At 45.0% G+C, this 24404-nt stretch overlaps 1 protein-coding gene across 1 annotated transcript in view; it reads right to left on the bottom strand.

The window, feature by feature from the left end:
* Window positions 1-392: 392 nt before the first annotated feature.
* The window catches only part of LOC115477392 (apoptogenic protein 1, mitochondrial), a 35847-nt gene continuing 11835 nt past the window's right edge, over window positions 393-24404 (bottom strand). The window contains exons 3-5 of the mRNA XM_030214244.1: window positions 20707-20770; window positions 14202-14292; window positions 393-1634 (exon numbers count right to left, since the gene is read on the bottom strand). Coding sequence (XP_030070104.1) covers window positions 1529-1634; window positions 14202-14292; window positions 20707-20770 — 261 coding nt within the window. The 3' untranslated portion in view covers window positions 393-1528. The remainder of the gene's footprint in view (window positions 1635-14201; window positions 14293-20706; window positions 20771-24404) is intronic.

Genomic DNA, 24404 nt, shown 5'->3' on the forward strand with positions numbered 1-24404 from the left:
TGTGCTACTTTTTGTGTATACCCTACTTTGATTTGTACCTGTGTTCTTCAGGGCACAGACCGTATAAGTCTGCCCAGCACTATCCCCGCCTCCCAACCACCGGCTCTGGCACAGACCGTATAAGTCTGCCCAGCACTATCCCCGCCTCCCACCACCGGCTCTGGCACAGACCGTATAAGTCTGCCCAGCACTATCCCCGCCTCCCCCCCCAACCACCAGCCCCGCCTCCCACCACTGGCTCTGGCACAGACCGTATAAGTCTGCCCAGCACTATCCTCGCCTCCCACCACCGGCTTGCTCTGCCACCCAATCTCGGCTAAGCTCCTTAGGATCCATTCCTTCTGAATAGGATTCTTTTGTGTTTATCCCACGCGTGTTTGAATTCTGTTACTGTTTTCATTTCCACCACCTCCCGCGGGAGGGCAGTCCAAGCATCCACTATTCTCTCCGTGAAAAAACAGTGGCCTAGCAGAAGAGGACTCCCCAGGTCACAGCTTTAAGCTCCTCTAAAGTGATATACCTGTGGTCCCCTCTTCTACTTATAGTTATTAAGCCTACTCACATTTAGCAAGCTTTCAAACAAATCAAGGATTGGTTGAAGAAGATTGACCATGTGACTTGCTCAGACTATATGGATGGCTGTTTGATATAATGGACTTATGAATTGCACATATTTTTATTTGTATTTTTGTTTAAAGTTATAACATGACAAGCAATATTTGATCATAAATCTGTTATAATCATATAAGTGTAGCTTATTCAGAGCTTGCAAAATGTGTATTTAAAATAAGACTAGTATATACTCAAAACACAAAGAAATGTTAGTGATTTGTCCTTAAAGGCATCTTAACATTTCACTATAAATCTAGACATGGTATTTAGTATAAAATATTTTCTTCAAAATATACTGCTCATAACACTTTTATCCTAAATATCAGAACATTGTGTAGACAGTAAAAAGCAGCAGTATTTACACTACATTCCATTAAGAAGTAACAAAAAAGGCTTATCACTGTTTGTTAAGAGATAATAGCCTTATTTTATCACATGGTAGAGCCTTTTATGTGTGTTACTAATTTAACATCTACAAGTAATGTTTGTCTTGCAGGGACAAGAATCATAACATAATAGTTTTTTTTCTGTTAAACATATTCAAAACTAGCATCTGTGTACTGGGTTATCCATGCAGACCACACAGTTTTCACCACCACATACATTTTAACATACTTAGGATTCCTTTCACAAAGCTGCACTAGCAATTCCATTGCTGCAAATGTGACAAAACCCACAGGAACTGAATGGGCTTTGTCGAACTTGCCGTGTTGGAATCGCTAGCGCAGCTTTGTAAAAGAAGCCCTTTACATATTTTTCTCTCATACACTTCTGTGCAAAACGAACAAATATTAGCAGTTTTAACTAACCTCCCTAAAAAAAAGCTGTTGCTATGACAGCAGTTCTAACCACCCAGGTCCTCAGATTCAACTACCTTAGCAGAATTACTGCAACAATAGACTCAGGAAAGAGATGATTAATTGACCGTCTTCTTTCTTTTCAAGGCAAGCATCCTCCAAATCCTTTTTATAGCCACAAGTCCCATGAGGTACGTGATGGAAAAATTACGTTTATACCAATCTCTGCCAGTTCACAAAAGCCAAAACAAAACATAACAAAAAAAAATGCATGATTATACTGAATTTCCTTGTAGTTACTACCAATACACATTCTTTTTTAGCATTCCATAATAACTTACTGTTTTGCTTTGTTCAACGTTTCATAGCCAAATTACTTTCACTTTTAAAACCAATCTATACAGCATGCAAATATTTATCCAATAGCCTTTCAGTACTTACCTCAGACATACAAGAGGAATTACTCTGACTCACTAATTGTTAGTCTCTTGCCACTGTGCTATATAGAGCATTATTGCTTTCCTATGCCACATGTTTTCCTTAGACAGCAGGATTGATCAGGCACAGAAAATGGTAACATCACTGCATATTGCTGGGATGAACAGCTCTCCTAGAGCTCAAAACATAGCATAAAATTCTGAGTTGTGTGTGGCCCTCTCATATGCAGCAACATCCTCAGCAGTTTACCTTAAAAAATTATCAATAGAAATCAAACAAAATAAAACATGGAAAAGAAAATAAGATGATACCTTTCTTATTGGACATAACTTAATACATTTCTTGATTAGCTTTCGAAGGTTGCCCTTCTTCGTCAGATCGGAAATAAGCAAATGTGATAGCTGACAGCGTATATAAGTGAAAACATTCAAGCATTATTATGACAATCTGACAGGGTGGGAGGATGGGGGTGGGTCGGAGGTATGCATGGGGACATCAAAGCATATCATTGATATTCTAACAGGATGGGTGTGGATAGGTGAGGGGTGGGGTGATCAACAGAGACATACAGCTTTAAGGTTTATAATGGGCTAGGAACCCCAGATCCCCTCACCTATCCACACCCATCCTGTTAGAATATCAATGATATGCTTTGATGTCCCCATGCATACCTCCTACCCACCCCCATCCTCCCACCCTGTCAGACTGTCATAGTAATGCTTGAATATTTTCACTTATATACACTGTCAGCTAGCACATTTGCTTATTTCCGATCTGAGGAAGAAGGGCAACCTTCGAAAGCTAATCAAGAAATGTATTAAGTTATGTCCAATAAAAAAGGTATCATCTTATTTTCTTTTCCATGTTTTATTTTGTTTGATTTCTATTGATAACCTTAAGAGTGGACTAACATGGCTACCACACTCCTCTCCTTAAAAAATTGAATGCAACTCTTAAAGAAGTGGGAGGGGTTGTGTGATGATTAATCCTGCTGTCTAGGGAAAACATTCATTACAGGTGAGCAACAGTGTTTTTCCCATTGATAAGCAGGACTGAGTCAGGCACACAAGTGGGTGATTCACAAGAATATGGCTGCTCATCTCTGTGTGAGAGTTTCAATATTATACTGACAGATTGGCCAGCATAGCTCGAACCTGTCTCTTACTATGGACCTGAACATGTATACTCTGGAAGAAAGGAGAAACAGGGGTGATAGGATACAGACGTTCAAATATTTGAAAAGTATTAATCCGCAAACGAACCTTTTCCGGAGGTGCGAAGGCAGTAGAACGAGAGACATGAAATGAGATTGAAGGGGGGCAGACTCAAGAAAAATGTCAGGAAGTATTTTTTCACGGAGAGAGTAGTGGATGCTTGGAATGCCCTCCCGCGGGAGGTGGTGGAAATGAAAACGGTATTTATTCCCTCCTATGCCTATCTTGTTGAGTATTCTTAATAGTATATAGTGGTCAACCATATTGAATGTGCTTGACAAGTCGAACTGCAAGAGGAGTATGTCTTTACCTAATGCGATTTCCTTTTTAAACTTGGCTAGGAGAGTTACCAGGACGGTTTCCGTACTGTGGAGAGATCTGAAGCCCGACTGTGATTCATGTAGGATTGAGAAATGGTTGATGTATTCAGTAAGTTGTTTAGCTACAATGCTTTCCATCAGTTTGGTTGTAAGTGGGATGGATGCCACAGCTCGGTAGTTGGTGATATTGTTAGTTTTCTTTTTGGTGTCTTTTGGTAATGGTGTGAGTAGTATATTACCTTTGTCTTTGGGGAATATGCCATGCTGGAACAAGAAGTTGAGGTGGGAGGTAAGTTCAGTGATGAATCAAGCGGGGGGGGGGGGCATTAGATAATTGGGGCAGGTGTCCAATTGACAGTAGGCTGTAGAGAGCTTATTGGTTGCTAGTGCTATTGTTTCTTGTGTGATCTGGGCGAAATTTGTCCAAGTTTGGTCGGCTGGGTATTCTTCTGAGCGTGGGTCTAGCTCATTAAGGAAGGTATCAAGGTTGGTGTAATCCTGTGACATATTTTTGCGTACATCGACAATTTTGCCTTTGAAGTAGTTAGCAAGTTCGTCTGCTGTTGGGATTCCTGATTTTGTTGAAGACACTGGTTTTGTGTCTAGTAATTTATCCAGTAGCTTGTATAACTTATTCATGTCTTTGTAGTCATAACCTAGTTGTTCATTATAGTAGTTCCATTTGGATTTTTTTTATTTCATATTTGTATTTTCTATGTGATTCTTTCCAAATATTTAGATTTTGATCATTTTTGTTTTTTCTCCAGGCTCGTTCGAGTTGTCTGGTTCTAGATTTTAATTGTTTCACATTTTCATTGAACCATGGGGTCCTGTTTGGTTTCTGAATGGTTTTTGTTTGTAAAGGAGCTAATTCATTTAGAACAGTGATACATCTCGATTCCCAATCTGCAAGATAGTTGATGGAATCAGATGGAATAGACCAATTGTTGTCGTAAATTGATTGCAAAAATGCAGTTGTGTCCACTTTACCTCTGGTTTGGTAAGATTTTTTTTCATCAGCTTTGAGATGCCCATTCTTCAGCCAATGTAGGGTCAGATTTAATTTGAAGTGATCTGACCAGGGAATTTCCGTCTATTTGTGGTTGATGACTTTAATGATTTGGTCTGAAGCGCATTTATGGGTTAGCAGGTCAAGTGTGTGGCCTTTTCTGTGGGTGGCATTCGGATGTGGCCATTCGAAATCCCATAGTTGGAAGAATTCCTTACAATCTTGGACACCAGTTGAGTTTGGGTCTTCTAATGACTAGTATGTTTGAGTTAGATGTACAAGTAGCCGATATGAAATCCATTATGGTTATATATGCTTCGCTCCGTGCCTGGCGGTCTGTAGAATAGGACGCAATTTAGATTGCCGTCTACATATTTATGTTGCAATCTGATTGAGGTAATTTCTAGTTGAGGTGTGATTGATTCAGCAGTGGTTTCTAAAGTGAGATGGGATCTGTAGATTATGGCAATGCCTCCGCCTCTTTTACCTATTCTGGTCCAGTGTGTAATGTTGTATCCCGGAGGGCAAATGGTCCAGTATTATGGGATCTTTTTGGTCATGGATCCAGGTTTCGCTGATGAAGAGTAAATCTAAGGTTTCTGATGTGATCCAATCGTTTATAATTTCTGTTTTGTTTACTGTTGAACTGGCATTGATGTAACCTATTTGAATTATAAGGTATGGATCTTCCGTAATGGTGAAAGTGGGAACCTTTATTAGTTGTCATTTGTATGTCGATTCGGATTTATTAGAGCTTTTTTGTGTTGGTTGTGCAATTTGTTTGTGGGATAATGTTTTGCTATTGTAAGTTCTGTTGCCGGTTTGATTGAAGTTGGTGTGTCTGGTAATCCTGAATGAGAATCATCATGCTCGGCCTCTGCTAAACTTGTATGGTATCTTTGCTATGATTGGGATTTAGTTGTAAGTATAAAAAGAAGCCAATTCCAGGTTATTGCCAAAGCATTCCTGCCAACTGCTCTGGGGATGGGCAGACAACTGTAAAGCAGCAGCTTTACTTTTTTAATGCTGGCAAAGAGAACTTTTTGAGGAGTCCCAAAAGCTTGGAAGACCAGTCTCTTCACAACAGAATCTTGCAGCCTACCACCTGGTTGAAGGACTCTGCTGAATCTCTTAGTCACTTAATTCAGAACACCAGGAGGGTAAGTTGCTTGTACTTGGCTATAATTTGCAACAACAAATCTATTCTGCTTCTTGACAGAGGCAGAGAGATCTTGTCACGCCCCACTTTCCGACATAAAATGTGGCTAAGACAAACTTGAAGGGCATAAAATACAGCTAAGATCTCCAGATAATTTGATGTGGAGGTGCTGTTCAGACTTTGATCAGGTCCCTTGAATTTAGGTGGGAAACCTAAGTGTGAAACCTAAATGGGCTCTCCACCCGGAGTTTGAAGATCTCCCGTCAGAACATTTCATTTCACATTGTTTTTGGATATTTACCACTTAACTATATTTTGTGAATGAAGTGAAGGATGCAGTGTGGTAAGCAGAGGTTAGGTGTCCCGATTCCACTAGAACTTGACATCCCACTGAGGCTGTCTCATTTTCAGATGAATGAAAGGAACTGTGTGTACTGCAGCAGGCCTATAACCCAATATCTACAAATATACCCTGGCTATGACTTCTGTCTAAGTCTCTATATTGCAGATATGCATCCAAAGCAATATCCGTCCAGGAGCAGAAATGACCTTCCTTATAGTTTGCGTTTATAATTTTCCTAATAACCCTAATGAACACAAGTCTGTTTGTAGAGTGCAGCTCCAACTTCTGGAAATTGATTACAAAGCCAAGAATCTAAGGCAGGCAAACTGTCTCATTCAGGATGCTGCTAGAAGCCAGTAGCAAGGTAAGGAAATAAACTGGATTGCCTTGTTTGTAAAAATGTGCAACCACAACTACAAGGCATGTGATTAAACGCTGGGAGCGAATGGGAAGCTGAAAGAGATCCTGTACTGACAATGGTCCTTGCATAGATGAAACTGGAGATTTGACTATAACAGATGTAAGTATAAGCATCTTTGATCCAAACGACCTATCATAAGTAGATAAGTATTGCCACATTGGGACAAACTGAAGGTCCATTAAGCCCAGCATCCTGTTTACAACAGTGGCCAATCCAGGTCACAAGTACTTGGCAAGAGCCCAAAACAGTACAATATATTATATGCTGCTTATCCTAGAAATAAGTAGTCCCGAAGTCCATTTTAATAATAGCTTATGGACTTTTCTTTTAGGAAGCTAACCAAACTTTTTTTTTTTTAACCTTTTTTTTAAACCCCGCAAAGCTAACTGCTTTTACCACATTCTCTGGCAAAGAATTCCAGAGTTTAATTACACATTGAGTGAAGAAATATTTTCTCCGATTCATTTGAAATTTACTAATTTGTAGCTTCATTGCGTGCCCCCGCAGCAGAGGGCCTGCCAGTGCTCCCAGAAGAGTTTTTTATCCTGCCAAAGGGGCTGCCATTGCTGGTACAGAGACCTGCCTGTGCCAGATATCGACATCTCTTAGTATCACGAAAGAGAGCCTGCTGCTAGCTCTATCTAAAGGAAGGACACGGTTTGTCTTCAGGCAGGTGCTGCATGTTAGAACCTCCTAGATCTTTGACCAGTTTTTCAAAGTCCTCACTGAAAGTGAATTATACATACCTGTAGCAGGTGTTCTCCGAGGACAGCAGGCTGATTGTTCTCACGACTGGGGTGACGTCCGCGGCAGCCCCCACCAACCAGAACAAAACTTCGCAGGCGGTCCCGCACGCAGGGCACGCCCACCGCGCATGCGCGGCTGTCTTCCCGCCCGTGCGTGACCGTTCCCGCTCAGTTGAATGACAAGCAAAGATGAAGAAACGCAACTCCAAAGGGGAGGAGGGAAGGAAGGTGAGAACAATCAGCCTGCTGTCCTCGGAGAACACCTGCTACAGGTATGTATCATTCATTTTCTCCGAGGACAAGCAGGCTGCTTGTTCTCACGACTGGGGTATCCCTAGCTCTCAGGCTCACTCAAAACAAGAACCCAGGTCAATTGAACCTCGCAACGGTGAGGACACAACAGAAATTGACCTATGAAGAACAACTAACTGAGAGTGCAGCCTGACCAGAATAAATTCGGGTCCTGGAGGGTGGAGTTGGATTTACACCCTAAACAGATTCTGCAGCACCGACTGCCCGAACCGACTGTTGCGTCGGGTATCCTGCTGGAGGCAGTAATGTGATGTGAACGTGTGGACAGATGACCACGTCGCAGCCTTGCAAATCTCTTCAATAGTGGCTGACTTCAAGTGAGCCACCGACGCTGCCATGGCTCTGACACTGTGAGCCGTGACATGACCCTCAAGAGTCAGCCCAGCTTGGGCGTAAGTGAAGGAAATGCAATCTGCTAGCCAATTGGAAATGGTGCGTTTCCCGACAGCGACCCCTATCCTGTTAGGGTCGAAAGAAACAAACAATTGGGCAGACTGTCTGTGGGGCTGTGTCCGCTCCAAGTAGAAGGCCAATGCTCTCTTGCAGTCCAATGTGTGCAACTGACGTTCAGCAGGGCGGGTATGTGGCCTGGGAAAGAATGTTGGCAAGACAATTGACTGGTTAAGATGGAACTCCGACACCACCTTCGGCAGGAACTTTGGGTGAGTGCGGAGCACTACTCTGTTGTGATGAAATTTAGTATACGGAGCATGAGCTACCAGGGCTTGAAGCTCACTGACTCTTCGAGCTGAAGTAACTGCCACCAAGAAAATGACCTTCCAGGTCAAGTACTTCAGATGGCAGGTATTCAGTGGCTCAAAAGGAGTTTCATCAGCTGGGTGAGGATGACGTTGAGATCCCATGACACTGCAGGAGGCTTGATAGGGGGCTTTGACAAAAGCAAGCCTCTCATGAATCGAACGACCAAAGGCTCTCCAGAGATGGCTTTACCTTCCACATGATAATGGTAAGCACTAATCGCACTAAGGTGATTCCTTACTGAGTTGGTCTTGAGGCCAGACTCTGATAAGTGCAGAAGGTATTCAAGCAGGTTCTGTGCAGGGCAAGAACAAGGTTCTAGGGCCTTGCTCTCACTTTTTCAAGTGGAGGAGGTTTGTCGTTTGGTGTAACTCTTTAGTGGAATCCTTCCTAGAGGCAAGCAAGACACGGGAGACACCCTCAGACAGACCCAACGCAGTGAAGTCTACGCCCTCAACATCCAGGCCGTGAGAGCCAGAGACTGAAGGTTGGGGTGCAGCAACGCCCCGTCGTTCTGCGAAATGAGAGTCGGAAAACACTCCAATCTCCACGGTTCTTCGGAGGACAACTCCAGAAGAAGAGGGAACCAGATCTGACGGGGCCAAAAGGGCGCTATCAGAATCATGGTGCCGCGGTCTTGCTTGAGCTTCAGTAAGGTCTTCCCCACCAAAGGTATGGGAGGATAAGCATACAGGAGGCCAGTCCCCCAATGAAGGAGAAAGGCATCCGATGCTAGCCTGCCGTGTGTCTGAAGTCTGGAACAGAACAGAGGCAGCTTGTGGTTGGTCTGAGAGGCGAAAAAGTCCACCGAGGGGGTGCCCCACTCTTGGAAGATCTTGCGTACCACTCTGGAATGGAGCGACCACTCGTGCGGTTGCATGACTCTGCTCAGTCTGTCGGCCAGACTGTTGTTTACGCCTGCCAGGTATGTGGCCTGGAGGAGCATGCCGAACTGGCAAGCCCAACGCCACATCCCGACGGCTTCCTGACACAGGGGGCGAGATCCGGTGCCCCCCTGCTTGTTGATGTAATACATTGCAACCTGATTGTCTGTCCGAATTTGGATAATTTGACAGGACAGCCGATCTCTGAAAGCCTTCAATGCGTTCCAGATCGCTCGGAGCTCCAGGAGGTTGATCTGAAGATCCTTTTCCTGGAGGGAGCACAGTCCCTGGGTGTGAAGCCCATCGACATGAGCTCCCCACCCCAGGCGAGATGCATCCGTCGTCAGCACTTTCGTGGGCTGTGGAATTTGGAATGGACGTCCCAGGGTCAAATTGGTCCGAATGGTCCACCAGTGCAGTGAAGTGCGGCAACTGGTGGAGAGGCGGATGACATCTTCTAGATTCCCGGTGGCTTGAAACCACTGGGAAGCTAGGGTCCATTGAGCAGATCTCATGTGAAGACGAGCCATGGGAGTCACATGAACTGTGGAGGCCATATGACCCAGAAGTCTCAACATCTGCCGAGCTGTGATCTGCTGAGACGCTCTGGTCCGTGAAGCCAGGGACAGGAGGTTGTTGGCCCTCGCTTCGGGAAGGAAGGCCTGAGCCGTCTGGGTATTCAGCAGAGCTCCTATGAATTCCAGAGACTGGGCTGGCTGGAGATGGGACTTTGGGTAATTTATCACAAACCCCAGCAGCTCCAGGAGTTGAATAGTGCACTGCATGGACCGGAGAGCTCCTGCCTCCGAGGTGTTCTTGACCAGCCAATCGTCGAGATATGGGAACACGAGCACTCCCAGCTTGCGTAGATACGCCGCTACCACCACAAGGCACTTTGTAAACACCCGTGGGGCAGAGGCGAGCCCAAAGGGCAGCACACAATACTGAAAGTGCCGTGCGCCCAGGCGGAATCTGAGATACTGTCTGTGAGCTGGCAGAATCGGGATGTGAGTGTATGCGTCCTTTAAATCCAGGGAACATAGCCAATCGTTTTTCTGAATCATTGGCAGAAGGGTGCCCAAGGAAAGCATCCTGAACTTTTCTTTGACCAGGAATTTGTTCAGGCCTCTCAGGTCTAGGATGGGACGCATCCCCCCTGTTTTCTTTTCCACAAGGAAGTACCTGGAATAGAATCCCTGCCCTTCCTGCCCGGGTGGTACGGGCTCGACCGCATTGGCGCTGAGAAGGGCGGAGAGTTCCTCTGCAAGTACCTGCTTGTGATGGGAGCTGAAGGATTGAGCTCCCGGAGGACAATTTGGTAGCAGGGAGGCCAAATTCAGGGCGTATCCGCACCGCACTATTTGGAGAACCCACTGGTCGGAGGTTATGAGAGGCCACCTTTGGTGAAAAAATTTCAGCCTCCCTCCGCCCGGCAGATCGTCCGGTACGGACACTTTGAGGGCGGCTATGTTCCCATGGATCCAGTCAAAAGCCCGTCCCCGGCTTTTGCTGTGGAGGCGCAGGGGGCTGCTTAGGCGCACGCTGTTGACGAGAACGAGCGCGCTGGGACTGTCCCTGTGCCTGACGAGGCCTTCGGGCCGGCTGGGTGTACCTACGCTTGGGAAAAGCATAGGGCGCAGCCTGCCGGGCCCGGGAAAAATGTCCACCTGCTGAGGTGGATGCTGAAGGCGCCCGGTGGGAGAGCTTGTCGAGGGCAGTTTCCCGCTGATGCAGTTGGTCCACCAGCTGCTCGACCTTCTCACCAAAAATATTATCCCCCCGGCAAGGGACGTCGGCCAGTCTCTGCTGGGTGCGGTTGTCCAGGTCAGAGGCACGCAGCCATGAGAGCCTGCGCATCACTATACCTTGGGCCGCAGCACGAGATGCCACGTCACAGGTGTCATATATACCCCTGGACAGGAACTTTCTGCACGCCTTCAGCTGCCTGACCACCTCCTGAAAAGGCCTGGACTGCTCCGGCGGGAGCTTGTCAACCAGGTCCGCCAGTTGCTTCACATTATTCCGCATGTGGATGCTCGTGTAGAGCTGGTAAGACTGGATGCGGGTCACGAGCATGGAAGATTGGTAGGCCTTCCTCCCAAACGAGTCCAGAGTGCGAGACTCCTGCCCCGGGGGCGCCGAGGCGGTATCCCTCGAACTCTGTGTCCTCTTGAGAGCAGAGTCCACGACCGCCGAGTCATGAGGCAATTGGGGCCGCATTAACTCTGGGTCCGAGTGGATTCTGTATTGGGACTCTGCTTTCTTGGGGATGGTGGGATTAGATAGTGGTCTCACCCAGTTCCGAAGCAGTGTCTCTTTGAGGACATTGTGCAACGGTACCGTGGAGGACTCTCTAGGTGGTGATGGATAATCGAGGACCTCGAGCATCTCAGCCCTCAGCTCATCCACAGAGATCACGGGGAAGGGAATGCATATAGACATGTCCCTGACAAAGGAGGCAAAGGAGAGGCTCTCAGGAGGCGAGTGGTGAAGGCGTGGGGTCGGAGGGAAGGCCCACAGACTCCTCTGAGGAGAAATATCTGGGGTCCTCCTCCTCCCCCCACGAGGCCTCTTCCTCGGTGTCGGACATAAGCTCGTGCAGCTGAGTCCTCAACCGGGCCCGGCTCGACGTCGAGGCACCGAGGCCTCGGTGTCGTCGAGCGGTGGACTCCCGCGCCGGCGGGGATGAAGCTCCCTCCATCGACGTCGACGGGGACTCCACCTGCGTGGCGGTCGAGGCCGGCGCCGCAAGCGGCGTCGGCGTCGAAGGCCTCGGCACCGGGCTAGAGCTCGCCGGCGCCACAGTCAACGGCGCCGAGGGCGTAAGCACCCCCGGCGCCGGCACAGTCTGGCGCATCAGCCCTTCCAGGGTCCCTGGAAGGATGGCTCGGAGGCACTCGTCCAGGCCCGCTGCCGGGAAAGACGGGGGGGGCCGGTAGAGGCGTCAGTGCCGGAAGCTGCTCGGGTCCAGGAGACTGCACCGAAGTGCTGGGACCCTGACACGGCGGTACCTCTACTACAGAGGGGGACCTCTCCTTTCGACGCTGACGCTTTCTCGGCGTCGACTCCTCTCCGGCGCCGGGGGCCGGATGCATCGATGGCGACCGATGACGGTGCTTCTTTGTTTTCTTGCGATGCCCGTCATCGGCGCTAGGTGGAATGGAGGAGGAGGATGTCGATCCCCCTCGGCCTCGAGGGACCGGGTCCGACAGGGTTCGGTCCCGAGGGCCCTGGGTAGAGGGAGTGACCGGGGCCGATTGCCCACGCGGCCTCTCACCCCTGCCGTCACCGATGCCATCGGTGCTGATTTCGCGGACATCGATACCGGTACCAAAGAACCGGCCGTCGATACCGATGCCTTCGAGGTCGACGTCGAGGGGCCGGCGCAAATTCTAAAAAGACTGTCCCGAAGAACTTGCCTCGCTACTTGAGTCCATTTCCGGAGACCAAGACACGAAGTACACGACTTGGTATCGTGCTCCGGCCCGAGGCACTGGAGGCACCGACCACACTTCTTAAATCCACTCGGGACCTTCGAGGACATTGACGAAAAAATCGCGTCGGCGAAATCAAAGTCGTCGATGGTGGCGGTAAAATCACACCTCGAAAAGAAATCGACCGCGCGGCCACAAGGCTGCAACGCGATGCTCCCGCTAAAAGACGAGGGAAAACAAGTACAGCGCGTTTTTTGTTTTTTTTTGAGAAAAACTAAGAGAAAACGCGGCAACGAAAATAAACGAAAAAATAAACGAAGATTCGCGAACAACGCAATCCGGTTTCCGGGGCTGAGGACGAGAGAGGCGAACACGTCTCTCTCCAGGCGCGGAAAAGAAAGGACTAAGCGGGAACGGTCACGCACGGGCGGGAAGACGGCCGCGCATGCGCGGTGGGCGTGCCCTGTGTGCGGGGACTGCCCGCGAAGTTTTGTTCCGGTTGGTGGGGGCTGCCGCGGACGTCACCCCAGTCGTGAGAACAAGCAGCCTGCTTGTCCTCGGAGAAGAGGAGCTTACCCTTAAAAGGTAACTTAATCAATTGCTGCTTGGATGTTGATCTGTGGCCCAGAGATGTAACCACAACAGCTGACAGCCCGAAATTGCCAAAGCCATCTGTTTAGCCAAAGCTCTGACCAGATCATGCAAGGCATCGAACAAATATGCCAATCCAGTTTCCAAATCAGGAAACTCTGAAGATGGCCGAGTCCCTGAGTCCAACAAAGAGTCAGCTGCCTGTGGCACCCATGAAAAGGGAAACACGATCAGCATAGAAGCCACAGATGGCTGCCAGTAAAGACAAAGCAGACACCCTAAAGGACATCTTCAGAGCGGATTCCAGTTTAGGGTCCTGGACGTCCTTGAGGGCAATGACACCTTTAACCAGTTACAGTTGCCACCAAGGCATCCATCCTAGGCAAATGCAGGTGGTCCAGCTCCTCTTGAGAAATCGGATAAAGGAAAGCTATCGCTTTTGCTACCCGCAGGTTCACATCAGGCATGGACCACTGTGAAGAAATAAGTTCATGAATGGTTTCATGAACCAGAAAAGCCTTAGGGGGCTTTTTACTGCTAGCCATTTTAGGGATTGAAGTAGCCGCTGACTGAACATCAGAAGCAGAGATATTCAAAGTCCGCAAGGCTTTGGAAATAAAGGAGGGCAACTTTTCCTTATGAAATACCCGTACGGCTGTGGGGTCATCTGCCTCTAACACCTGAAGGTCTGAATCCTCCAGGCCTTCTAGGTCGGCTGCTGCAAGGTATGCCGAAACCCCTTCCCTATCAGAAGGGAAAGGAGAACCAGGGCATTCAAATTCCCTTCAGACTCAGGATCTCCAATGCCCCCGTTTTGACGCAGGGCCACTAAATCCGTAGAGAAGGGAAAAGCCTCAGAATTTCAAGGGCACAAACAACCGTGCCTCAAATTATTCAGTCACTGACAAAAAACCTGTCTGCTTACTAAATTTTGTTATATTGGTTGTATAAACAAATATTACTGGAAAAAAACATGAAGGCTAATAATGACTACGATGACAAACAGTTTATATACAGAAAGCCTAAATCTAAAGGCTAATGTAAACACTAATTATATGAGAAATCTACAGAATGTGGAATGTGCTAACACTTAGCAGCTTAAATGATTCATCTAGCAAGTAAAATATAACTATTCAGTATTTCAAATAAAGCAAGATATTACCTGTTATAACAAGCATGCTTGTCAAAGTTTTTACATAAAAAGTCTTTATAAAAATCCGCCATTTGTTCTGCAGTTAATGTTCTTTTCCGCCCTGCAAAAAATTAAAATCAATAAAAATAGTTCATTTAGCTTCAGACAGAAAAAAAAACCCACCAAAAAAAAACCAACACTCTCTCCAGCAGAAGCCAGGCTCCATTCAGTTTGAAAATTATAAAATTACCTCCTAAATGTCTTAAAGAGGACGTGTATACTTTTTACTCCACTGACTTGTCAGATTGTTACAGTACACATGTGCTTTCACTTTGAAATTTATGCCAGGAAAAACCAAGTTGCCTATCTGTAATGGATGTTCTCCACAGGCAGAACGATTAAATCAGGCATTCATGTAGGTGATGTTATCAGATGGCACTGGGAAGGAACCGCTCTCCTTGAGTTCAGATTTAGTATAAAGTTCTGAGCATGAACAACCCTTCCCATACACATCAATCCCTTCAATTAGTTCTACAGTTCATGATGTAGTTCAATTCTTGGTAAGGCAGGAGGGATTGTGTGCCTAATCAATGATGTGTTCCATGGAGAAGACCTCTTATAGGCAAGCAACTTTGCTTTCTCCAAAAAGCAGGACTGAATCAGGCACACATATGTTTGACACAAGCTCACTGCTGCCCAGTTTCTGTTCAACTCTCTCAGAACAGCAATCCTGTCAGATAATACATAAGTACATAAGTGTTGCCATACTGGGAAAGACCAAAGGTCCATCAAGCCCAGCATCCTGTTTCCAACAGTGGCCTATCCAGGTCACAAATACCTGGCAAGATCCCAAGGTATCAAGGTATAATGCGATAGTTGAACAGATTACACAGACTGTACAGTACCACTCAACTGAAAGCACAGTCTCTAAATGAAAACTGACCCAGGTAGTAGTGAAGGTATGAAACAGAGAAAAAAGTAGGCAAAGACCATATGGGCTACTCAGTCTGCTCATCCATGCCATCTACTTTCCCCGTCACTCTCCTAGAGATCCTATATACTTGTCCCAAGCTCTCTTGAAATCAGATACTGTTTTCATCTCCACTTCCACCAGAAGGCCATTCCACAAATTCACCACCCTTTCAGTGAAGAAGTATTTCCTCAGGTTACTTCTGAATCTATCCCCTTTCACATTCATCCTATGCCCCCCTTGTTCCAAAGCTTCATGGCTCTGGAAGAGAGGGTGAAGCAGACAGGTGCACAGGTACTGTTCTCATCGATCCTTCCTGTTGAGGGTAACGGCCGAGGGCAAAGAAGTTGGAGATGACTAATGTGGCTGTGCAGATGGTGTCGTCAAGAGCATTTTGGCTTCATGGAATATAGAATGCTTTTCCACGGGCTGCTGAGCAGAGACAGTCTCCATCTATCAAAGAAGAGAATAAATGTCTTCAGCAGCAGACTGGCTAACCTACTGACAAGGGCTTTAAACTAGAAATGCTGGGCAGGGTGATCAAAGCCCCCAGATAAGTACAAGCCCTCAGGTAAGTGAAACATTAAAAATCTCTACACAAATGGGAAAAGTCTGGAAAGCAGTATATAACAATGCCCAAAGTATGGGAAATATGGTTTTAGATCTTGAAGCCATGATGGAAGAGGCTGATTTGGATTTAGTGGCAATCACAGAAAACCACGACTGTGATATAGTTATACTGATCTGCTCAGGAAAAACAGGGTAGGAACAAAGGGAGGGGGAGTGGCATATGTTAAAGATAATATTATAGCCACACAATTGCAGGACCTAGAAGGTAAGGAAGAGGCACCTAGGTCAATCTGGAAAGAGCGAATGGCAAATGTCTTTACATGGGTGTGATATACAGGCCTTCTTCAAAGACAGAAGAAATGAACAGATTTAATTGAAGACATCCAAAACATAGCCGTGAAAGGGGAAATACTACTAATAGGTGATTTTAATATACCAGATGTTGACTGAATGTCTACTGGGTGGGGGGGAGGGGTCTTTTAGAAGCAGGGAGATCCTGGATTCTCTATAGGAGGAACTATTCCAGCAGTTGGTAATGGAACCTACACAGTATAGAGTCATACCTGACTTAGTGCTTACTAATGAGGGAGTGTTTTTCTAATGTTATAGTAGGTGATCATCTGGCATCCAGTGATCACCAAACAGTGTGATTTAATATTAAGATAGGTGTGGAGAAGGTTCATTCAAAAGTAAAGGTTTTAGACTCCCTCCCCCCCCCCCAAAAAAAAAAAAAACTAACTTGTTCAGATGGGGGGATTACCTCAAGGAACTGTTGTCTGGATGGGAATGTCTCAAAGAACATAAAAAGCAGAGGGCAAAACTAAAAGGAGCTATTGTAAGAGCAACAAATTTTTGTAAGGAAAGTAAAAAGTAAGAGGAAAAGGAGGCCGCTTTGGTTTTCAATTAAGTACGTAGTAGCTGAAAAGATAAGAAAAAATAAGTTAGCTTTTATAAACTACAAGAGATCGCAAAAGATGAAGGCAGACGACAATATCTGAAAAAGCTAAAAGAAGCTGACAGAGTAGTCAGGAAAGCAAAAAAATGCAAAAGGAAGAAAAATAAGTAAAATGGGGGGGGGGAGATATTTTTAGATGTGTTAATGATAGAAGTGCAAAAGTGGTATTTGAGACTCAAAAGTGAAGGTGAAGAATATGTAGACTCTAATAAAGATAAAGTGGAATTGCTTAACAAATATTTCTGTTCTGTGTTTACAGCTGAAGGGCCGGGAGCAGGAATGCAGAAGACAAACACAAATAGGAATGGAGGGGTGGTAGTCCCTGAACCATTTTCAGAGGTGTGTGTTCATGAGGAACTGGCTATATTAAAGGTGGACAAAGCGATGGGGCCAGATGGCATACATCCAAGGGTGCTGATGGACCTTAGGGAAGTTCTAGCAGCTCTGCTAGCTGACCTTTTCAATGCTTCTATAGAGTCAGGAGGACTGGAGAAGAGCAGATGTGGTCCCTCTCCACAGAAGCAGAAGTAAGGAAGAGGTTGGGAACTACAGGTTGGTATGTCTGACTTCTGTGGTAAGTAAATTAATGGAAACACTTTTAAAACGGAGAATAATTTCAACAGCTATATTTACTTACTACACAAAGGAGGATGTATATGATATCTGGAGGATCCTAAAGTTGTGTTATATTGGGAAAAAATGGGGGGGTTGGGGGAGGGGAAAATGTGTTTAAAAACTTGGTTGACGAGAATATTATATAACTCCGGCGGGAAGCTTTTGGTTGCTAGCTAGAAGTAAATGTAATGTGTTGGATGTTTAAAGCTTGGAAATTCAATAAAAATGTTGAAAAGTAAAACGGAGAATAATAAAGTTTTTGGAATATACTAATTAATCAGACAAATTTGATTAATTTCTTTGACTGAGAGACCAGAGAGTTGGATCACGGGAGAGAGTTAGATATGGTGTGGTGTATTTAGGTTTTAGCAAAGCCTGAGACACAGTTCCACAAAGACAACTAATAAACTGAGTGCCCTCAGTATGGGCCTTAAAAAGTGACCGACTGGTTAGGAACTGGTTGAATGGAAGACAACAAAGGGTAGTGGTAGACGGAGCTTATTCAGAGGAAAAGGATATTACCAGTGGTGTGCCACAAGATTTGGTTCTTGGGCTGGTTCTATAACATTTTTGAAAGTGATATTGCTGAAGGGCTATCTGGTAAGGTTTGCCTCTTTGCAAATTATACCAAAATCTGAAATAATATAGACATCCCTGATGGCGTGGATAACAGGAGGAACGACTTACAGAAGCTAGAGGAATGGTCTGGAATTTGGCAGTTTAGATTTAATGAAGTACTATCCCAAAAACCACTACTAGTGATCTATATATATTTTTTGTATATTTTATAAAATGTGTTTATAGTGCTCAGTAGCAAGGTAAATCATGCTGCACTGACTGGCAGTTCTAAATAGCATATACCCACTCACACATCATAGCACCAATGCCTCCTCCCTACCTGGTTGATGGACAAACATTTCCACAAATTCTGGAATAGTCAGAAGGATGAAATAGAAAGATTTTTTTTTTCAATTTATAAATTTTATTGAAATCAACAACGTATCAACAGCTTGGAGCCTCTAATTCTACAGCGGAATACAACTGCATTTATAACATAACCTTCTTTCTTTCTTTCTGTACATTTTTCCTCCCCCTTCCCTCCTTCTCCTCCCCCCCTACCCTCTTCCCTCCCTCCCTCCCCCCTTTAACATCCCCTCTCCCATTCCTATTCTCAAGGTACTAAATGACAGCCCTCCCCAGTTTCTACAGCCAAAATATCCTCTAAATGTTTCCATTCTAGCGCTTTGTGTTTTCCCCTGCGTCTGTCTGTCATTTTTTCAAGCTCCATTATTGATCTGAGCTTTAGCCTCCAGTTGTGGATAGACGGCCCTATATTCTGTTTCCAGTGCAGCGCTACTGTGGTCTTAGCTGCCGCAAGGCTCACTCTTTTAACTCTTGTTCCCCCAACCTAACAGACACCATTTAGAATCACATGGAAAAGTTATTCCTAAAGCCCTCGACAACCATTGAGCTGAAATAGAAAGATCTTTTATAAACTTTGTGGTAACTACCTCACTCTCATAGTACCGTAAGGATTAGATTCAACAGGTCTGGCTGCAATCAAGCCTGGCTATGTTCAATTAGCTGAATCTAATTATCAATTAAATTTGGTCAATTGAGTAATTAAGGGGGAATTTCTTTTTCACATGGGTGATATAGGTACTGGATAACTTCATTTATTTAAAGTAACAATTTAAAAACTGTTGTGTTCAGTGAGGTTCCCTTTGTCTAATATTATATTTTGTTTAGAGATCAGAAACCATTCAGTGCAACATATAAACAATAATAGGGAAAATCAGGAGGGGGCAAAAACTTTTCACATCACTGTATGAACTTATGCTTTCACCTTAAGGATGAGAAGGGAAGGCGGTGTGGTTTCTTTGTTTGGGAAGAACTTGTCTTAAACAATGGCTTAATTAAAAAAAAATTAAGTTAACTGGAAAACCTGCACATTAAGAGGGGCATTTTCGATACATTTAAATCCGATTTTGGAAATTTTGCTGAAAAAAATCCAAACATTGCGATTTTGAACCAGAAAAACATATTTATCTTTTAGTTTCGAAAATGGCCTAGATGTTTTGTGTTCAGTGCATTTTTCTTTTGTGACCATTATCGGGAAAAAAAAATGTCCAAGGGAAAAACATACAAAAAAAAGCCACTGGGATGTATGGAGGACCAACATTCTTAGTAGATTGGCCACACATATATCCCAGCAGAGAAGTGGGGCACCCTAGGGGGTGTTGCAGTGGACAGGGTCCCAGGTACACATCTCATCATTACCTCCTTATATTGTATGGTGAGCCCTCCAAAGCCCTACTGTACTCAACTGTACACTACTACAATAGCCCCTATGGCCGCATGTGTCACCTATATGTGGGTACAGTAGGTTTTTGGTGGGTTTTGGAAGGCTCACACTTTCCACCACAAGTGTAACTGTTAAGAGTGGGATATGGGCCTGGGTTCCCTTCTCTATATAGTGCACTGTACCGACCACTAGGCTACTCCAGGGACCTGCTTGCAGCTCTAATAGGCTTGGCCATAACATCTGAAACTGTCATAGAGGCTGGTATGTACTGTTTTTATTCACATTTTGGGGGGTGGGTGGGGGTCATGCCTTAACCCTTCCAGTGGTCATTTAGGACACCTTTTTGTGACTTATTCATGACTGAAACAGGTCTACACCAATATGTCTTTTGGCCCAGGATGTTTCTGTTTTGTTCCATTAAGAAAAACGGCCAAGTTTTGGGAATGCCCAAATCCCACCCCCAAACTCAAAGCAAAAAAAAAAAAAAAAAAAACCCTACCTCACTGGTGGACAAATCTAATAGAACAAACACAACCAGGAGAATGTAACGAATCTAAATATAATGATAATAATAATCAAGAAAAGAGCACCCTCAGAGTTTTAAACACCCACATGGTAGTCACTAAAGTCCACTAATAGGTGAAGAATTGCAATTCATTCATTGGGCCACTCACTCACTGTAGTGTTTTTTTTAATGTGCAATATGTGCTATTTGCATACAATTGCACTGAGCACAAATAGCACATACTGCCATTAAAAACCACTACAGTGAACGAGGCAGCCCAATGAAGTGCAATGCTTCACCTGTTAGTGATCTTTAGTGACTACCACGTGGGTGTTTAAAATCTCTGAAGGTGCTCCTCTCTTGATTATCATCATCATTATATTTAATTAGGTACATTCTCCTGGTTGTGTTTGTTCTATCAAATCCCACCTCTAACATTCCCCCCATGTGAATTGGAAGCACTGAAGACAAATTACATAGAAAAACATCTTTAAAATGGGTTTTGAAAATAGCAGACATTTTGGCAAAAAAAAAAGTCCATTGGATGCTTTTTGGATGTTTTTCTGTTTCAAAATTGAGCCCACAAATACCATATAAGCACAAAGATATACATACCATTTTCATCTCTTTCTTTCAGACCACTAGCTTTTAACCTTGAAAGAATGAATTCTTCTTTTTCCTTAGAAAAACAATAAATTGAAAAGTCATTTACTGAGTTATCAAATCACACTCTGAATATGCCCAGTTAACCTAGCTCTCATATCAGTCAGTTCGGGAAACAGAAGTAAGCTCTCATCATTTCTCTAGCAGCTATAAATGTATCTAAAAACTTACAGCCCAATTTAAAATGTCTAAGTACTCAAAATAGTACTTAGTGGAGGAGTGGCCTAGTGGTTAGGGTGGTGGACTTTGGTCCTGGGGAACTGAGGAACTGAGTTCAATGATTCCCACTTCAGGCACAGGCAGCTCCTTGTGACTCTAGGCAAGCCGCATTGAGCCTGCCATGAGTGGGAAAAGCGCGGGGTACAAATGTAACAAAAAAAATTATTAGTATTTGTATAGCGCTACCAGACGCACGCAGCGCTGAACACCTGATACAAAGAGACACTCCATCAGTCCCTGTAGCCTTCTCTGGGGAATAAAGTCCAGATATAAGGTTATGAACAACGTTTGAACGAAGCTCTGATGTTGGGATGTAACAGTTCCCTGACTTTGTGTGATTAAGTTGGGGGAAGACCCCAATTAAATTGGACCCCTGATGAACAACTCCTATAAACAGCAGAAGGCAGATCTGTTGCAATCTATCATAGTTCCCCGGGCTCTGGGGACATGCAAATAAAAGTCCCTTCCCATGATCTAGGAGGACAGCATCTGAACCTAGTTTACCATATGTCCCTGTGCTCAAGGGAATGTAAACAGATTCACTGCATGTAACATAGTAGATGACGGCAGATAAAGAACTGCACAGTCCATCCAGTCTGCCCAATAAGAAACGTCTAGCATGTTTTGCAATATAACATATATATTCTTGATCATCATCTGTTCTTGCCATTTTCAGAGTACAGACCGTAGAAGTCTACCTGGCAATGGGCATACTTCCTACTTACTTTGTCCAAGAATCATGCAAAATTTAACTCAGTTCGTCTTGTCAGAATGTTGAAATTATGTCTTAGCTGATTATTTCCTTTCCTTTAGTAGGCTGCATTGTTCTGAACAAATAGGTGTTATCGCCTCCTTCCACAGAAGGAAGTATAGTAAAACTGCTCAGTGGAAAACTCCAGTATAAATCTGCCAAAGCAGCAGAAGATCCTTCTGTAACACATACCAATGCAACTGCAATGATCATCATGTGAGCATAACACCACAGAGTGGTACTCGCTATCCTGCATCTCTATGGACTGCCTCACTGTTTCCTCACATTATATTCTCTCTCTTTTTTTTTTTTTTTTTTAACTGTAAGAGAAAGAGCAGAGCATCCCAAGAACCCCCGGGCCTTAATCTTCTGAGGGAAGACTTCAGAACAGTGCAGCCAACTAAAAGAAAGGAAATTTTCAGGAAAGACATAATTTCACCTTCCTTGTTGTCTGGCTGCACCGTTCCAAACAAGTAGAACTACTGGGCAGGGAAAGACAAAGCTCTCCTGAGGACCGTTCTGCCAAAGTCTGAACAAGCCTTGACGAGCACATCCAACCTATAAAGCTTCTCAAAGAATGGAGTGTTCCTACAGATTTCCTCTGGAGCGACGTTCTGGACATCCATCCATGAAGTCGCCTGAGCCCTTATCAAGTGGGCTTTTAAACCCAGAGGCACTGGCTGATTTCTACAGACATAGGCTGACTATGGCCACCTTGATCCAGTGTGCAATAGTGGCCTTGAATAAAGAGATGATTGGACTGATGAAAACCACTGGTCTCCTCCAGATAGTGGAGCAACGTCCTCCAGGACGTTTAACTTATATAGTTTATGAGCCAAGGGATTGGAACCTTACTCCAGAAAGGGACAATGACCTGAGAAGTCACTCTCCTAGCCTCCATCTCTGAGTCGTTCCAAATCAGCCAATCAACCAAGTAGGGATGCACCCGGATGCCCTGGCATCTCAGGTGGACCATCACCACCACCACTTTGGAAAAGGTGCAGGGGGCCACGACCAGTCCAAACGGCAAGACACAAAACTGGAATTGGCCAAGCACAGAAACCATCTGTGGCGATCCACAATAGGACTGTGTAGGTTTGCTTCCATATGGCCCAAGGATGTCAAGAACTCACCCAGACAAACTGAGATGATCACAGAATGGAGAGTTTCCATGTGAAAACGCTGTACACAAAGGCTATCGTTCACTCCTTTTAGATCCAAAACAGGCCAAAAGGGGCCTCCCTTCTCTGGGACCACAAAATAAATGAAATAATAGACCGAGACATCAGGATGGGTTTTGCCATTCCCAGGTTGAGCAAAATAGATGTCCCCTCCAGTGGAGCTGGAGCAGCCCCGCCTGCCCAATGAGGGTATGCTGGGCCATCAGTGTTTCTAGTCAGGGGCAGGTTTGCCTTCTTCCTCCCTGAGTGGGCCCCCATCACCTCAGATCAGTGGGATCTGGAGGTGGTTGGAAAAGGTCATTTCCTGGAGTTCACCTGTGCCATTCCAGACACTTTCATGGTCCCCATGTGGCTCAGAGCTCAAGCAACAGGCTGTCGCTCTTTCCTTGGAACATTTACTCAACTTGGGAATGACAGAACCTATCCTGATGTCTGGAAGGCCTAACAGTCTGTACCAATCCCCATGGCAGAAGCTCTTAATGCATTCTTAGAAAGATAATAACTTAACCTAACCATGTGTTTTCCCCATGCTTTTCACTTGTTCACTAGAATCCTAAAATCATATTTCTACCAAAATGACGCGTGTGTATTGGCCAATGAAGAAATGGAAAGAAGCTATACAGGAGGCTACCATAGCATTCCAAAAAACATTTTTCTCTTCAAGACAATCCAACATCCTTATACCAAGGAGTGGGTTCTCACCCACTTGGCCTTGAGAGAAGATCTGACTACCATTAATTGGTGTGGTAGCAATTGTTCCTTGAATCTGGAAGCCTTCTGGCTTCCATAAATGGAGTCAATCTTCTTATTCATTGGTTGAAAAGGGGGACAGTTTATAGTTTCGGGGTCTCGCAGCAGCCATTCCTATCTCGACTCCCGATGTTTCCCTCAACATCAACGCTGCCAACCTCAATTCCGATGCTGAAGAACTGGAACGAACTCCAAAATGTTTCTCACGTTGAGTTTATCGGGAAATTTGGGTCCTTTTCTTCATATAAACGCAAAGGACACAATTTGCCGGGCTACGGTCGGGCCCGAGACACTGAATACACCAAGAATATGTATCAGTACCCGAGATGGTCCGCTTGCACTGAGTAAAACGCTTGAAGCCACTGGGAGTCTTCGATGACATGGAGGGAAAAATGGATTCGGCAAAATCAAAGGTCATGATTATGCCTGAAAAAGAGGGAAGGCGGCACAGAAAACCAAAAACAAGTCCGAGCAGGCCTGAAAGCGGCCTGTGTCGAAAAACAAAGTAAAATTAAATGCAGGCCAAAAAACCTAAGAAGGGATTTAAAAAAAAAAAAAAAAAAACCCATTTATAATGGAAAACAAAGAAAGAAACAAACGGAACAAGCCAAAAATACCACAAAGGCACAAAGCTCTTTTCCCGGGCGTATGAGGAGCAACAAAAGTTGCCGCTTCTCATGCAGTCTTGCTGCAGGCAGGAAAGCACTCCGCGCATGAGCGGAAGAACGCTGCGCGCACTTCAGAAAGCT

The sequence above is a fragment of the Microcaecilia unicolor genome, chromosome 9 (assembly GCF_901765095.1).
Source record: "Microcaecilia unicolor chromosome 9, aMicUni1.1, whole genome shotgun sequence".
Lineage (NCBI taxonomy): Eukaryota > Metazoa > Chordata > Amphibia > Gymnophiona > Siphonopidae > Microcaecilia > Microcaecilia unicolor.